The sequence below is a fragment of the Ictidomys tridecemlineatus genome, chromosome 3, assembly GCF_052094955.1.
Source record: "Ictidomys tridecemlineatus isolate mIctTri1 chromosome 3, mIctTri1.hap1, whole genome shotgun sequence".
NCBI classification, from domain to species: Eukaryota; Metazoa; Chordata; class Mammalia; order Rodentia; family Sciuridae; genus Ictidomys; species Ictidomys tridecemlineatus.
Window position 1 is genome coordinate 23969006 of NC_135479.1, and position 18500 is coordinate 23987505.

The 18500-nt window shown below is 42.4% G+C and overlaps 1 protein-coding gene across 1 annotated transcript in view; it reads right to left on the reverse strand.

The window, feature by feature from the left end:
- Positions 1-647: 647 nt before the first annotated feature.
- The window catches only part of Skap1 (src kinase associated phosphoprotein 1), a 281306-nt gene continuing 263453 nt past the window's right edge, over positions 648-18500 (reverse strand). Inside the window, exons 12-13 of the mRNA XM_013356957.4 lie at positions 3125-3233; positions 648-1006 (exon numbers count right to left, since the gene is read on the reverse strand). Coding sequence (XP_013212411.2) covers positions 3132-3233 — 102 coding nt within the window. The 3' untranslated portion in view covers positions 648-1006; positions 3125-3131. The remainder of the gene's footprint in view (positions 1007-3124; positions 3234-18500) is intronic.

Below are 18500 nucleotides of genomic sequence, written 5' to 3' on the forward strand. Positions count from 1 at the left end.
CAGAGCACACCCTTTCTAAGGAGAGGAAATGGGGGCATTAAAGGTCAGGCAACTTACTTGAGAAAGTGTAATAAACAGGGAAGTGGGATTTATTCCCAGCCTGTTTACTCTGGGGTTTATGTTCTTAGCCACTGTTTTTCTGCCTCTTTGGTGTGCAGATAACCTGAGGGCTAGGTACAGGCAACATAAAAGGGAAACAGAGGCCTGTATTCACCCTCCTCAAAGCACCTCCTCAGCCCTTATCTGAGAGTTGCTTGATGCTTGCTAACTAACCCAAGGCCTGAAGAAGAGTTCTTTAATGTTCTGACTCCCAGGCCTCACTTCCAGGTTCTGTTTCAGAGATTCAGAACATAAAAAATAAACCAAAATAAAGCAAACAACAACAACAACAACAGCAACAAAACCACCACCACCACAAAAACCCAAGGAGCCAACCAAAGCAAGTCTGAGACATGACCAGAAACCCAGCAGCCCTGGGTTCCTGAGATGATTCTGCCCTGAAACACAGTTGCAATTACAAGTCTTTTTTTCTGTCTGGGCCTTTGTTTTCTCTCTGGCTGTCCTTTCCCACTTTGTTGGGAGATGACAAGAATGGCCAGAGGTGGCATTTTGATACTATTTCAGAAAGGAACTCAACACCATCACCCTTGGCAAAGAACCAAATCTGAAGTTTATTTGTGGTTTTCAGGCCAGCCAAAACAACTAGCAACTTCCTCCTCCCAAGGGGTTTATCTCTATGGTCCTCTTTGTGTCAGTCCTGTGGCAAAGGTAGAAGTAGGTGTGTGGGCGTGTTTAGAGATGGGACGAGCCATGAGCAGGTGGGCTTAGTAACAGTGTTGATAAACGTGCCTCTTCCCAGTTGTCTTACTGGTGGCTCACAGTCACTTCGAGGTGATGGAGAGACTTGGGTTTCTTCAGTGGAGAGAGGAATCCAGTGAGAATAGGGAGTGGGAGCACTGGATGGATCTGTTTCTTCATAAAGGCAGGACAGAGAGAAGAATATTTCCTAAAGGGGAGAAATACACAAATTTGCTTTTATGCTTCAAAATATAAAAGTATGAATGGGAGTGAAAAGTCTTCCTTCCTTCTCTGTCTCACAGATATGCAGTTTCTTTATCCTTGGAGGCAACTCATGTTATTAGTTTCTTTCTCCTTCCAGAAATATTTCATACATATATGAGCAAATAGGCATATATAATTTCTACTCCCTTTTTATATAATGGGGCAAATTTGGCCTGTCCTGCATTGCAGCATTTTTTACTTTACCAACATGTATTCCAGAACAGTTCCCTTTTCTTTTTCACTGTTGCATAGTATTCAATTCTCTGACTAGTTCTCTATTGAGCATTTAGGTCACGTCCAATCAATTGCTGTTACAAACAAGTAAGCTCCTGTGTGTCATCTGGCATGCATGCAAGGACAGCTGAAGGATAAATTCCTAGAGGTGGAATTGCTGGGGCGAAGAGAATGCAAAGATAAACAACTTTAAATGACAAAGTGAAATAGGGTGAATTTGCTTAGATTCGACAGGAAAATTCCAACCATTCTGCATTCTCAGCCAGGAAATAGGGTCCTCATCAGGAAAGTCGTGAAGTCAAACCTTGAGCGGTCACACAAGGGCATCGGAGAGTGAGATCTATCCTCATGTATTTTCCTAAATGAATTCACTCAACTGCTGCTGCACACTAGAGCTGGCCCTGGTCTGGAAGACTCCAAGGACAGTTTGTATCACTCACTCTGAAGTCATCCTTCACCCCTAGCAATGAAGTCGGCTCCCAAATGAAGCCGGAAGATGGAGCTAGTGACATTAAACTGGTCTTGGATGCCCTCTATCACTCAATTCTTAACAAAACCCACTGTGCACCAAAGTGGCTCCCAAATGTGCCCCCACCCAAATCAAGCTTAACTTCCACTGTCTTAAAGCCCTATAGGGGGCTGGGGGTGTGGCTCAGTGGCAGAGTGCTTACCTAGCTGTGTGAGGTCCTGGATTTGGTCCCCAGTACAGCAAAACCAAACCAAAACAAGCTGGGTTTCTTGCTCATAAAACACAAATCTTATTCTTTGTTATATAAACGTTAACTTGACTATTTTTCATACCAAATTTCTAATCTTGGTTACTCCTATCACAGTGTGTACACATTTGTGGAAAATGGTGCCCGGGATTTGAGAGCTGGGGATAAAGAAACCTAGATCTATCCTGGTGGCAAGTACTGATTGTCTCCCAATATCTAGTTTCCTCTTTCTGTTTAGTGATGAACTCTCTATTTTGTTTTCTTTCTTTCCATTTTATTTTTTTTTTGGGGTGGGGAGGGCACCTTGTGGAGGGTACCCAGGAGTGCTTTAACACTGAGCTACATTCTCCAACCATTTTCAGTTTTTATTTTGAGGCAGGAGGATCTTTCCAAGTTGCTTAAGGCCTTGCTGAGTTGCTGAGGCTGGCTTTGAACTTGTAATCCTCCTGCCTCAGCCTCCTGAGTTGCTGGGATTACAGCATGCATCACCATACCAAGTTCAACCCTCTATTTTTAAGCTGGACCCAGGGCTACTTAGAGTAAATTTTTCTTTGTATTGTGATCTATCTATGTATCTGTCCACCTATCTACACAATTTCTGGTTAATGGAATGTAAGCAGAAATAGCATGTGTAACATCTCTGTAGTGTTCTCAAAGGAAGAGGATATGCTTTTATTTCACTTTTATCTTTCCTACTGAGTAGAAGGCAGACATGATTGCCGGAGCAGAAGCATCTTTCTTGTCTGTGAAGTAACCTTGGTAATATGACCACAAACAGTGGAGCAAAAAGAGAAGTTACCTAGACCTGGATGCTTTGGATCACTTACCTCCAGGTTTTTATAGAAGAGCAAAATTAATTCCTCTTAATGAAGTCACTGTTATTTTAAAATTTTCACTTGTAGTGGAATCTAAATCCAAAGTGACATACTCCCCAAACTTTGGAAAAAACAATTCCAGACTCATTGTCTTTCACTTGTGACTCAGTAGCATTACTTTGGCAATGAAGAAAAGCACAACACTGACAACTCTTATCTTTACAGAGAAACAAAGTCATGACCCACAAACTCTTTTCAACTCAGGGGCAGGCAGTTCACTGGCAATGATTCTGATACCTGGGATTCATCTTTCTTCCATTTCAAAGGCAGAGGTGAGATACTCCTTTGGGACAATTCCAATGAGGCTGTTCAGTTCTCCTACCCACCAGCCGTACATGTTATACTCCTGAAAAATGAAAAGAGGATGGTTAAAAGTGAAATTTGGTCATGCCTCTATAAAACTTCTTACAGTGACAGCGTGGGAGACTCCGTTGATGGTTTCTCCGTTGGCATCATCTGTGGGAACAGTTAACATCTTTGAAGGGCAGCCATTTTGTCTGCATTGTAAACTTTGCATCTTTGATGTTATTGCCGAACCTAAAGAGTCCTCCCTTCCCTTTCCCCTAGCAAGCTGAATGGTATGGCTTCTTCAGAGAAAACTGGGCACACACTAAATGCCAGTACACTAAAGATGTTCAGGGAGTCAGGTCACAGTTCAAATCAATACTATTTATCAAGTACTTTCTATGTGCAAAGTGCTATTTGAGTTCCCCTGAGATACTGAATGATGAATCAGAACATTGCTTGCCCCTCAGTGCTCGCAGCATAGAGTAATGGGCTTTGGAGTCAGACAGACTAAGAGCTAATCTCCGCTTGGTCATTTAGTAGCCATGTGACCTTAGATCCTCCTGGCTTTAACTTCCTCATCTGTAAGAGAAGGAATAGTATCTCCATCTCTATATGTGATACCAAAAGTGTCTGATATCATAGTAGGTGTTCTAAACATTAGATCCCTTCATTGAAGAGGTAGGAGGTTGACAGTGACATCAGTAATGATGTGTAGGACATGTAAGTGTCACAGGAAGGGGCAAATAAAAAACGGGCTGAGAACAGGTGTTTCAACTTAGCTGGGTTTGGGGAACCATGCCTTGTCTGGTTTTGTATATCTAGCTGCTGAGTTTCAGGGGGAAAAAAGAAGATGAAAGAAAAGAAAGAAAACCAGGTTGTGACATTAAAAACTCAGGGCCCCTAGCATTAACTGGTGATCTTTTCTGTCTCCAAGTAGTTATCTTTCCTTCTCCAACTATGTTAATTCCCCTCCCTCTCAGCAGATAACCTCTTTTCCACCTTCAAAGACAAAGGAGTCTTGGGGCTGGGGCTGGGGCTGGGGCTCAGCAGTAGAGCCCTTGCCTAGCATGTGCAAGGTGCTGGGTTCAATCCTCAGCACCACATAAAAATAAATAAAATAAAAGCATGTGTCCAACAACAACTAAAAATATATATATATATATAAAAAAAAAGAGAATGTAGTCTTAATTTTTTTTTTTTTTTTTTTTTGTACCGGGGATTGAACCCAAGGGTGCTTAACCACTGAGCCATATCCATAGCCCTTTTTATATTTTATTTAGAGACAGGGTCTTGCTAAGTTGCTTAGGGTCTCTCTAAATTGCTGAGGCTGGCCTTGAACTTACAATTCTCCTGCCTCAGCTTCCCTGGCTGCTGGGATTACAGGCATGCACCACTGCACCTGGCTAAAAGTTTCAAATTAGTCAGCCTCCAGCCATGAAAGCAGCAATGTAACCATATTGACAACCATTCTTTCCCATTTAATGAGGGACGACGCATCCCCTGGTTTAAGATCATACTTCACCATGTGCACTTGTAACTGTTTCCTCCTCTTTCTTTCCTTCTCTCCTCCCTCCCTCCCTTTTTTCTTAGATCTATGGAGTCTGACCTCTGCCTCTAATGTAAATGACTCTTTCCACCAGCAGTGAACTGTGTTCAAGATGTGTTTTCATCTTTGAAAACAACTATTAAAGTCTCCCCTGTGTGTCTTCTAGTCTATGCTGACTTCCACTTCACAGACCTCCTGGAAGAGTTTACTCCACTCACCGCTCAACTTCTTCCTTCCCAGTCATCCAAGTCACTCTAGTTGGACTTCTGCTTCTGTCACTCCATTTATGCCTTCCCTGTGTCCCCACTGCCTCCTCCTGGTGCAGATTCTCTGGGTACTTCTCAGTCCCTAACACTTGTTCTCAGACATGCTGGCACCCACTGTTGACCCTCCTTGAGACAACTTCTCTTGGTTTCTGCGATCATTCTCCCAGTTTCCCTCCCTCTTCTCTGGCTGCTTCTGCTCATTCTCATTCATCTTACTCTCTCTCCTTTTAATGTGGTTGTTTCCCAGGGTTTTCTCCTGGCCCTCTTCTCTTCTGACTTGATCTCCTTGAGCGATCTCAAATACCCCTGGAGTTTAACCTCTGTGACTGTGTTGATGGCTAAAGACTGGTTAAAAACTCCAGCCCGTAACCAAATTTTGGACTCCAGTATCCAAGTGCATGTCCTCCAAACTGCTCAAACTTAACCCATCAGCCTGCCTCTATCCCCATTTGCATTCCCCAAATCTCTCCGCCTCCAATGCTCTCTCCTTCAGTAAGTGGTGCCTCCATGAACTCAGTTACCCAGGCCAGAAACCTCAGAATCCTCCCTGACTTCATCTTCCTCTTCCAATCAATCCTTAAGTCCTTTTAATTCTCTCTCCAAATTATTACTGGAATTCTCTCCATTCCCATTGCCAATACCCCAGATATCACTGTCATCTATCATGAGGATCACAGAAACAACCTCCAAATTGCTCTCTGTCTCTCTCTGTGTTCTTTTTTTTTTTTTTAAGAGAGAGAGAGAGAGAGAGAGAGAGAGAGAGAGAGAGAGAGAGAGAGAATTTTAATATTTATTTTTTTAGTTTTTGGTGGACACAACATCTTTGTTTGTATGTGGTGCTGAGGATCGAACCCGGGCCACACGCATGCCAGGCGAGCGAGCTACCGCTTGAGCCACATCCCCAGCCCTCTCTCTTGTGTTCTTATTTTCTTCTACTCTGTTCTTTGTTCTGGAGTCAGAATGCTTCTGAGATGCACACTGATATTGTCATTGCTCTGGAACCTTTCAGTGGGTCTCCACTGCCCCTTGTCAACTTCTCTATTTATATATTTGGTGTATTATATTTGTGCTCCAAGTTACTCTCACCTTGGAGGCTATCCTCTGCATTTTTAGCCTCTACTTCCCTCCTCCATTTTGAAAGGCTCACTCCTAAGCAGGCTTCAGATTTCAATTGCTGAGTCACTCACTAGAAGTGAGTCACTCACTAGAAGCCTCTCTTGGGCACGCTCTGGCTGTCCCCACCTCCCCACATGGTCCATAGTACTTCCCCGACATGAGTTCACGACGCTGCCTTGTTTCTTCTGGCCTTTGTCTCAGTGTCAGTCAACAGATGGGAAACTGAGGGCTAGACCTTGTTTTTGTTTGCTGTGTATTGTCAGCACTCAGCCCAGTACCCAGCACAGAGCGGGGTCAAATAAATACCGTTTTTCCCCCCCAAATAAACACTTTTTAAATGAGGTTATGACAAAGTAAAGGGAGCAATGGGAATTTACACTCTTGATTGACAGGTTTAGTTACAACCAACTCCAAGATATTCCCCTGGCGATGGAACTGGTTGTGGCAGAAAGAGATCAACTGCTTTTGGAGACAGTCTACCCCAATGGCTCCCTAAATACCAAGAAGAGTCTCAAAGGCCACAGGAAGTGATTCTACTGCGTTGATCCTTATAGGATCAGGGAATTGCCTTTTTAAAACCAGTCTTAAAAGACTGAATGTCCACCACCTCTTCCTATACCTACTCCTTCTCATGTCCTCCCTCTTCCAGGCCAAATTCCCCATAGAGTGCACTGTCTTTGGGCAATTACCTAGAATTCCTCAGCCTATGCCTGTCATGAGCTTTTGATCTCATGTTGGTACAAATTCTGTTACTGTCCATTTTCTAACACTGAAGTTAGGGCAGTTTCTGCCTAAAGTTTTCTTATAGAGTTGCCCTGTGTTGACCACATTACTGGAATGTCTGTGTCTACAGGGCCTTGCTGTGAAAGGAAAATACAGGCTCTGTCTTCCTTTCTCACTGTAACTTCCTTTCTCTTAGAAAGTAGTTTTAGTTCTTCTGCTATCATAGGCAGGTGGGGACAATGCTATCTGACAGTCCCCCCCCCCCCAGGTACTGGTGATTAAATACAGGAGTGTTTTACCACTGAGTCACATCCCCACCTCTTTTGATTTTATTTTTTAAAAATTTGAGACAGGGTCTCGCTAAGTTGCTAAGTTGCTGAAGCTGTCTTCAAACTTGTGATCCTCTTGCCTCAGCCTCCCAAGCTATTGGGATTACAAGTATGTATCACTGTACCTGGTTCTGTCAGTCTTTTGATCAAAGTCAACTTGCATAACCATGTTTGAAGTGTGGCCTTCTACCTGCAAGGTGCTGTCATCTCTATCATCTGCAGAGGCTCAAATAAGGCACCCGGGGGAGGGAGACTATTCAAGACCCCTGACTTTGACTCACACTTCACAGTTCCCCTTTAACTGTAATGTTCCGGGCAGGGACCAAGCCTGAGGAAGGTTTTCTCTGCCAACTTGAAGAGGGTGCAAAGAAGAAGCAGATGAGGCTCAGCAGGGCACCTGCCAAGGCCAGGCTCCCAGTCAGTTTGCTCTTGCTCGAGGGGAACACTGACCTGCTGACTGCAGATGTAGTAGCCTCGCCACAGTGGTGAGAATTGAAATGAGTGAAATCAACTCTTTGCCCTTCAAAACAAAAGAGCAGGCAGAATAGTAAGGAGGATGGCACAGTCTCAGAGACCATATCTATCCTGCTGTGGAGGCCTGGGAGCTTAATCAAAGCACCTACAGGTCCTGGGATCTGACTGTCTTTTCCAGATTTCTTCCCTTGGCTGGATACTCGAAAAGGGCTGCAGGGCTGAAATGTTTAAAGCATGAATGGAAAATTTTTAGCCTTCTCTCCCACTACCACCCCCCATGCATTGCTCCAACCCAGTCTGAACACCACGAGGTATTTTAAAATAATTTCTACTTTGATGAATTGCTGGGGAGTCCACAATTGCTCATAATCAAAGGGAGAAAAATGCAAATGAGATCCGGCCGAGAACTATCACCACCAAACGTTTATTTCACTGCACAGTGCCAAAAAGAATTAAAACAACATTAAACTCACAGCAATCATGTTTAAGCCCTCGTTTCCAAGTGCCAAATTGCACCACTCTGGATCATACAGATGTTCGTTAATTATGCTAATTTTTATTAAACTATTAAAATGGAGAGAGTACTGGCTCAGCCAGGCAGACCCCAGCTCTGAATGAACTCTGCTCCTGTCTAGAGGTGCTAATTTACTGCATTTTTATTAAGTTGCTGATTCTTGGATTTGAGTTTTAGGACAGCAGGGAGAACTGAATTTCTGGGATCAATGTTTTCCATAAAGTCTGACTTCTCTTCGCCCACATGTTTGGAAAGCCTGGAAAAATACTGAGAGGCTCCCAGGAGACCTCTAATCCTCCATGCAGGAGGGTTCTGCCTTTAAGTGGGGACACATGCCTACAGGTGACAACACTGTAGGGACATCAAAATCATACATGCTCCCCACTCTGTAACTTGATGTGTACAATGTGTGGTAGAGCTTAGATTCTGATGATACAGGATTGTTACGTGAAGATGCTTTAGAGAAGAATATAAAAAGTTATTAAAAAAATCCTTCACATCAGTGTTTGCTTCTGCCACTAAGTCTTTAGAAGCCTTTCACCAGAAAGAAGTACAGTGTGTATGGTTTGTTTTCATCATAAATATATCTAGGCTTGATTAAAAATCTACTTCTCTCAATACAACCTTGCCCTACCTCCTTGAACCCCCCAAACAAAGAAGTCTCACAAATGAAAGTTGGCTATTTGAACTCCATTATCTGGATGGAGGAGCTACTGGCCTGGATGAGTGAAGCGTTGAGTGAACCTGAAATAGACGCAGTGCTCACCATCAGCAACAATCAAAAGTGTTTATGGGGGACTGCACACTGCCATAAAAGGATTTATGCTGCTAATCTCCATCAACAAGGAAAAAAAAAAACCCTACCAAACCTGCCATAAAAAGAACAGCAAATTCTATAAACAAAAAGCAGTATGGCCACCAACAACGGGCATGTTGCACAGCTTGACTCTGCCTCCAGTGGTTTCCTATTGCTGTTTACGGTTTCAAGACTATCATGGACCTCCTCGGTGCTCCTCCTGTCACAGGGCCCTGAGTCCCTGTGTGGTGCTGCAAATACCCTGTCAGTAGGTGTCAGGGGATATGGGGAGGGGGGACCAGCAGGCGCCTATCATAAGCCTTAAAAGAGATTAAATACCCCTACTCCATGATTGCTACATTTTAATTTCTCTCCTCCCTGCTGGTTCCTATTTGTATAAGCTCTTCCATGACTCCCCTGGAGTAGCACAGACATGACCTGGAATGACCATCCTGTCTTGGGATGAGAATTCAATTTCTAGGCTCAGTGAATCCTAGGCTGTTCCAACAAAAGGAACTCACCATTCTCTAGGGCAGAACTCTTAAACTGGAGTCTGTGACCCTGTGGAGCTTGTCTGTGGATGGGGTGTGAAGGAATCTTCAAGCTTCCTGAAACTGGTGTAAAATTTTGTGTACATGTGTACGTGGGTCTCCTCCATCAGATTCTCAGAGGATATGTGCACCCTTCATAGTTTTCCAAGCAGTACTCTAGGGGAAAATTCCATGGTCTTGATGTCCTTGATTTGTATTTGGCCCAGTGTGGCCACAACCCTTACCCCTTAATTAAAAAAAAAAAAAAAAAGAGATAAGAATATTTGTCCCTTCCATGCTGAGTTTCCCAGGCCTGAGCCCTCCAATAGCAGAGTCTGTTCCCCCTTCAAAGGCTAACTGAGCTTGCTTGTCCTTTCTAAGGCACTGTCTTGCTAACTGACTTAAAAGTTGTGGTATCTTCTCACAACTTCCATTCAAAGCCACATGATGGCTTTTGGAGCAAGTTGCATAACATGCTCAGTTCCCCTGAGAAGGTTTCTAATAGAAACATTCTTTTTTTCACATTGAACTGGGCTCTGAGCCTCTGTGGAACAAGATTCCCAGAAAATGTCTCATATTTTGGTTCTCTTAACCATCAAAGTTTACTGTATGAGTGTTATAAACAAGAGAATTCTTCTTCGAGAGAACAATCAATCAGTCCCTAACATGAAGGATCAATAAAGTCTTGATATATGTATGGGAAAAGCCAATCAATCATGGAAACATTGGTTTATGATTGCTTATTTCTCTTATTAGTGCTTGCGGATCACATATTATCATTAGTAAGGATGGGAAATTTGAATTCCTGAGCAGGGTAGACTTTGATTTGCCAGGGTCAGCCCCAAAACATTATGCATTTACTCTGGATTGGCCCACAGATTCTTTGCTCCTAAAAATCCAGCTTTGGAAATTTAATGCTTTCTTTGGATATCATAAATTATTAAGCAAATTGAGGATTCCAACTCAGCACAATTCCAAGTGCTAGGAAAATAAGGCTGGAAACAGGAATTGTTCACCAAAGACAAACAAGTGCTCATTTTTCATTACAAATAATTTTGTGTGGAGATTTTCTTAAAGGAGAAAGGGAATGGTCAGCTCGGTGGCCAGTGGATTAGTGGCCTTGGAAAGGATTGGAGCTCAGTGTTTGGCTAAGACCTTGGGTAGCTTGGCGGCCTCTCCAGTCTCTTTTAGGCAGTAAGTTCTTGGCAATCATTTTCTCTTATTCAGAGTTTTGGTCTATAAATCATAATAAAAATGAATCATTAAATTTGCCTCAATTGAGCTGGTTTTATTTATTGTCACATCTCAGGGAATTTGCTAACCTGAGGATTGATGGGCCTGGATACAGGCAAAGATATGTGGATAGAAGAAAGAAGACACCAGAAATGCCAGGTGGTCAGTAAAAGCAGTTGGGGGGGCTCCTGGGGACAACTCTATGAAGCACACCCCCTAACAGCCAAGTATCCTGAGAAGAGGAATGTGTCATCTGGATGGAGGGTTCAAGAGCACTGGAGTTTGAGGGGATGTTCAGCCTCAAGTGTGCGGCTCATGGTCTCAATCCTGTGCAGGACAAGCATATATTTAGGGTGGGAGTGCATAATGATCAAGACCAGAGAGGTGTGCTGGTTGTTGGTGATGGAAGTGTGTGCAAAAAACAGGGTGGGCATGCGAGTGAATGTGACAGAAAAATCATAAGCTGCAAAGGTGAGAAGGAATGTGAAACAGGGTGGTAAGGAGAGAGGCGAGAAAGCACAGAACTTGAACTTTACCTAAAAAAGAGAGAAAGGATAAAGGGAAGGTAAACACTGTGCAGATGGGAGAAAACAAGGTGCCAAGTGCAGAATTCAGGAACAATGGAGACGGCACCATTTCAGAGATGATAGAATTGTGATACCATGTGAGACGGGCGTATTAATATGTATTCCATAAACTGCGCAGCTCGCAGCTCTGCACCGCTCTGTTTTGCTCTGACCGCAGTACCAGCCTCAGGCACCACAACACAATTTGGAAACAATGTGACGGAAATGTTTAATCTGCTCGGCCCATCTGTGCTGCGTATTTCTCCAGATCTCCCTGAGAGAGGCGCCTTGAATCTCCACATTGCCTTTAATATTCTCCTAAATCACCTCCCCACTGCACTTCAAGGGCCATTGCTACAATATCACAGGTTCATCTAAAGTGCAATGGGGAGGGGGGGTGTTGGGTGAGGCACAGGCAGGGAGATTTTTTATTTTAAAATAATTTCCAGAGATTGTCTTTTCTGCTTCCTTAAAAAAAAAAAAAAGAAGAAGAAGAAGAAGAAGAAAAGTTATTCTACTGTTGCTGTAAGGTTATTAAGGTTGTTTGGTGCAAAACAGGGTAGGATAGAGTGGAATCATTCTCAAAAGAATTATTTTTATTAATCTAAATTCTGCTCTTTCTCTATTTCCTCTTCTTGCACCTTGCTAGAGTGAGGTGCTCATTTGGGACTGGGACTCTCCCCTTTATGCTCAGGGCATCGGGTGTCAGCTTGGTAGTTCCCAGGGCCAACCTTGACCCTGCACTGCTCTAAACAAAGCCATCCTGTTCTAGACAAAGTATACATTTAGTTCCTGGCCATCATGTCCTCATCAGGAGAAGACACTGAATATATTTTTAAATTTTAGCTTAACACCTTATATTTTCTCTCTTTCAGCACAGATGTTGGGTGTCAGGTTTCCACTGCCTTCCCCTGCTCAGTTCTGCTAGATTCAGCTATTTGGGGCCAGAATGTAGGAAGCTGGAGTGGGTTTCGGAGAAAGAGGGGATGACAAGTCACCATGTTTCAGAACCTAGACAAATGGAAGAGAGTTGCACATCACCAAGAAAATTAGGATTCCTTTTGCTTTGTGAATTAAAGAAATGAATAATTTAATCCTCAAGATTGTTCCAGCGAGGGAAAGGCAACGTCCCAGTTGCGGAGCCCTACAGCCTGTCGGTGTGTTACATCATCTGCACACATAGGCGTTTCCATGACAACAGCTTATAGCTTCATTTCCTGGATCCCTCTAGGGGGTGTCACAGCCAGATCCACCTGCTTTTCACCCTACCCTCGGTGGGGTCATGGTAAGGTCGCCAGAATAAATGAACGCGGGTACTAATGATCTGTTTACTGCTGTTTATGCTCTGTGTGTGTCAGGGGCATGCACATTTAGAGAGCTCATTATGGTTGCAATTAGAATGCACCATCGCTAGATATTTAACTCCTTTTTCTTTTAAATTAGCATTTTAATAACATTCTTTGAGCAGAGAAACAAAATGACCATTTTTCACGGACAAACTTCTAGCTGTAGGTGCAACTTTAATGGCAAAGTTGTGAAGGGGAAAGAAGGGAGAAAAAAGGGCCATTTTTACTACTTTCACCCTCCTCCTTACCAAAAGGATATTTTTATTTGCTTTCTAACACACTCAATTTCCTAAATTTGTTTTGAATCCAATTATTTTGGGTGGTTTAAAGCGCTGCACTCTTGTTGGACGGAAATTAGCAGCGATTGAAATTAACTTTTTATGTGACCTGTGAAAGGGGCTAAAATAATTACAAGTGTGTAGAAGAAATCCTGTCTCCAAAAGACCCTTGCTGTAGGACTGGGCTGTGATCTGATGATAGCATGATCAGAATATCTCTATATTGTAACTACAAGTTTTTTTTTTTCCTTAAAAAGGTGATTGCAATTATTGTTTCTGTTTTATAATTCTTAGGATTATTTTATAGAAGGTAAATGATGACAAAAATTTAGCACTATAGGCAGAATAAGTAAGAGACAGAAAGAATAAAAACAATAATAGCATCATTTACCATTTAAAAATGGTCAGACCTGAGAGCATCCAAAAGCAGGAGAGTTGAAACAGGAAAGATGCGCTGTAGAGACCCACTTGGGCAGAATGTTCCTAAGGCACTGCTTTTCGGGAACCAGTCAACACCTTTTCTGGGTGTTTACAGATGCTCTGTTTGTGTAAAGTACAGTGAAAAATAACAATTTGAATGTTTCGATTATCTTTCCCAGTCCGTTCCATTTTCATTATTTATTTCCTATAAATCGGGACCTTGCTGAACATAATTCTGCAGACAAGGAGGTGGATGGGACAGCCAATGTGAACGAGGAGATGGATGGTGGGTGCGTGTAAGATAGATGCTATGCGTTTATGGAAAGGAGCCGTACAGTATGTCTACGTGTGAACATCCGCAAAGTAGAGCCAGGGAGCGTGTAAACTATAACGGGTATTTATAGATGGGGGAGGATAAAAAAAAAGGGTGCAAGGAAGACTGTGTGGGAACAGGCACAGAGAGCCTGAAAAGACGTGATTTTTCCTACCCTCCTGGAATCCACGTCCAAGTTCCGCCTAAGATGTCCCATGCTCGCTGTGGCTCCTGTGAAACTCAGAAGCCTTACCATGACAACAGACGGGGATTTCACAGCCAGAAGACTTGGGAGGTCAATAGTTGAAAAGCAAGAGTTATAAAGAGAGATCTTTATCCACAGCAAAACAATTCCACTAACACCCCCACCCCACAATGATAGAAGGAAGAAAAAAAATTTAAAGACACAGCAGGAGAAAAAAAAAAAAACCTTTCTAAAAATGCAAGTTTAAAATGTTTATGCTTTGCATCAGCCTTGTTGCACCTTAGAATCTGCCATTTCATAAATAAAATACGGATGGCATAGACTATAATTTGGTGATAGCTACCCCAGGACATATCTAGATGCACTTCTGTTATTTTAATTAAATACTGCATTATGGTTTGTGACAACTACATAGCTACAGCGTAAATGAATTCAGATTAAAGTGTTACTTAGGCATCCAGTAATTTTTGTTTCATTCCTCAGTTTTACAAAGCAAATAGCTATAAAATCAAGATGTTTGTTCATTTACAGATGGAGTAGGATTGTTGTCGCTGTTTTTTTCCCCCCCTCTCCTTAATCCTCACGCACGAAAAGAAGACAGCGCTCAGAAGCTTGCTCCCAATACTCTTAGCTTATGAGCCACATCACAAAGAAAAACACATCCTCTTGACTATAATGTGAGATGCTGAATATTAATTGCTGGTATTATGCTTATCTTTCTAGCCGGGTTCTGTCTTTTACCAATTATTCTGATGGGCTGCAATCTTGCTTTGCCAGGGGATTTTTCTCCTTTGTTTAACAGTTAGAAACCTATTTGATTTTATTTTATTAAAAAAGAATCATAAAGTTCATAATGCTCCGTGGAAGTTTTTAGTATTTGGAACTCTTCCCAAATACAGAATAGGAGTAGGAACACAGAAACTGCCAGATCTCTTTGCTAAAAAGATGATGCACATTTCTGCATTTAAAAGAAAAATATTTTTTCATTTTAGCCATATTAATGTTTGCTTAATGAAACTGGAGATACAATTTGATATAATCAATTGGTTAGTTTAAATGTCACTTCACTAACAAATCATGAGAAAAGTTCAGAATATTCTTATCTATGAGGTACAGATTTTCACTCAATAGGATAGAGTAAAAGGATTTTTGCTCAAATCTGAGGATTTAATTGCATCTTAAATGTGTCATATGTCAAGATGAAAATTTTTAAATAGCAAGTTTTCTGAAACCTTTGTCTATTATTTCTGGTCTGAGAAGCAATATGATCTTTTTATTAGCCTTAAATACCATACGTCTGTGAATGTCTGCGAATTCTAGCTTTCTCTATTCTAATTGATTACCCCGAATCCCCCATAACAAATCCTATAACCTGCAAAGAAATTACTGTTTTGTATTTTTGCAATGAGGTTATAATTTGCTTCAATATTTTGTGAGTTTGGTTAGAGAACTGAATCCATCCAATACCAAGAAACCCTGGCAGAAGAGATTTGAGGAGGCTGAACTCCTTTCAAGAAAATAATTACCCAGAAATAAAGCTTTTGCGACTCCATTTAAATAGGGCATCTCACCGAAATGTCATCCAGCCTCTTTGGCAGATTAGTGAGGAGTTTATTACTAAATCTCTGTCTAATAAACGTGCAGTTGACTCTGGAGGAGCTGCTTGTTATAATACTGGCGGCGGGAAATGGAGGGAATGTCACAGTTAAAGACACAAATTTTCCCTGTAATATATTCGAATGGAAACCTCTGAATCCAATACTACATGGGCATATCTAATAAATTCACAATATTTCAGTCTCAACAGCCTTCACCGGTTAGTTTTAAAGATTTATGTGGTAAAAAATTACTCAGTGATGAATATGGTTTATTCTGTGCAGTATTGGAGGTATAAGGAATTAAACTACCGTCTTTAACAGTGAATTTATTATTACCTCTGTCAAAAGACGAAGCCTTTAACAGCATTTGTTATAAATTCACTGCAAAATAAATGGCTGGAATTTTTTACACAGGAGTTTGTAAAGCATCGGGCGATTCTGAGCATTAACCTAACACTGCCATGGCTTATGTGGTTCTAGGTAAACATTTCTGTCTGGGCCTTGTAGTTAATTATCTGGTGTGGGACTTTCCACCTGACTGGTGTGTGTGTGTGTGTGTGTGTGTGTGTGTGTGTGTGTGTGTGTGTGTTTTGAAAGTGAAGGGTCCTGCCCGGGATAACAGTTTAGCAATGAGATTAAGGAGGAAAATTCTAATCGTATTCTCTTTTTTAAAAACGAGTTAGGATTTGCAGGACAGGGTTGATGTGCAATAAGGCCCCTTGTTAGCAGGTTTACATGCATGCATATGCACACACGCATAAACACCCTCTCCCTTTTGTCCTCTCTTGGAATGGGTGTCCCCTCATTTATAAAAATTACCTGGAAGGAATGAGGCTGCCAGGGTTTGTTCTAGACGATTGGTTCCTGTCTGGGGGAAAGGAATGGCCTCTACTGAATTTGACCGGTGTATGACCGTTGCCTTCCAGCTGACCCCAAATCCCATTCCCATCCTCCTAACTCTATAGCCTCCCATAGGGGTTATTAATGAGAGAAAACACCATCATCATCATCATTTTCTTCATCACAACACAGTGTTGACCTGCTTGTTAACATGAAATGGGGTGGTGGGGACAGCTTCTGCTTCTCTCCTGTACCATCATAAATAAGAAAAGATATTTTCTGATGGTACCCCCTGCCTGCCCCCTTCGGTTAGGTCAGAGGTGAATAATAGCTCTTTGACAGGCATTGATCAGTTTGATCACACTGTTTGGGCAGTCTGTGCCCCAGGCCTATATCCTCCCTACTTACTACCCCCAAATTACCTCCCAAATAACCCCACCCATCCCCCACTCAGCTAAGCAGAGGGTATGATGCCTGAGGAAGTCCTAAATGGACACTAGATGTCACCAAACACCTCCTTTCCCTCAGAGTCCTGAAATTTAAAAAAAAAAAAAAAAAAAAAAAGAAATCTTTCATTTAAAGCAATTGAAGGAATTAACTTAGCTGTTTTTATGAGGGTTGTTGTCACATTCAACTAAGCACACTTAAAGGAGAAAGTATTGCTGCATTTAGATAATTTTTATAACAAAATCTCTTTTGGAGAGGATGGGGTCCAGGCAGAGGAAAGGTCTACATTCTTAAGTGGTCCTTTGAGGGAGTACATGGAAAAAATTGGGTTTTAAAAATGTTAACATGGTCCAGGTGAGCTGTGACAGCCCTGCTGCGTTCAGATGACTAGATGCTGGGTTTGGAGCCATGATCCAGCCTGAGTTTAAGGAGCTCCATCCCAGATCACAAAGTGTGTCCATCCTTGTCCATATAAGGCCCATGGCCATCTGACCCCTTCATGTGGGCCCTGTTAAACTTGACCTTGTCTATAAAATTCCCTGTTTCTATCAGCAGAGAAAGCTTGGCGTGTTTGGACCACGTGAATACCTTTCTTCCCCAGCTAAGCCAGAGTGTAAGTATCAATTTTACGTAGTGCCCAACTTGTTGCTCCAAGGCTGATTTCCACGGAAATAAGACCCTGGATAAGGCCTTAGAGGAGCTTTCAAGACCAACTCATGAAGCACACCAGCCAACCAAGAGGTATCCCCTCCTGGCTCAGTTTATTTTAAACTCACGTAGGGACCTCTTTTCCTTTCTAGTAATTGAGAGTTTCTCTCTTTAATTTGCCTTATCTATTGGACAGCTCATGTTACCAACACAAATTACTTTTAGAACATGAACCTTATTTTTCAAATGGGCATTCACATACGAGTGATCTCAAATAATGGAAGAAGCACTTTTATTATTTAGAAGGAATGGTTCCCCAGTAAAAGACCTTGGAACTAAGTCAGGGTCACTACCCTGAAAGCTGGGTCTCTGACTGGTCTTATCCAAATAGAGGCTTCTTACCTTTCTTTCTCCTCCTTATATAACAAGTGACCATAGTGGTGCTGATCCAGGTCCACAGAAGGGCCTTATGATCCTCAGATGAAAGGAACTAAGCCAGGGCACGGTGTTATCACACGGAGGGTGATTCAGCACCTGCCCTGTCATGCCTGGTGCCCAGGCTGAATGGATTTTTGGAGTACACCTGTTGTTGAACCCCTGCCAAGTACTGATGGCCACTAACCCCCAAATCACTTTTCCCCGCTGTTGATGTTTGGAATGTCAGACAGGACCGAGCAGCAGCCGGCGTGTATTTCAAACACAGCAGATGGATTTTTATATTAGCTCCTATTTCATGTTCAGGCAGAGCGACCGCCTCACTAAAACCGCAGCCTCGGTGCTGCCGAGTTTGCTTCTGTGAGATTAATTCTGTGAAATTAATTGGGACAAGATTGAAAAGGAAATTAAAATGCAGCTGAGTGAACAGGCCTTTCAAACACCTTTTTCCTGCTCTATTCGAACTTGAATTCTGCGGTGGTCGCTGGCATCGTGGGAAGTAATTTACGAGAGGCAGGCTCTCAGGAGCCATCGGTTACGTATGAAGAGACCGGCACCAGCGCCACAATCTGGAGCCACTGAAGAGCGCTAAACACCCCGCTGTGGCCTGAGCTGTGTCCTGGCTCCAGGGAGGAAGGGAAGTTCAGTCCCTTCCCAGAGAAGGCTGTTCAGAAAGAAATATCTGGGCCCAAAAGGAATGCA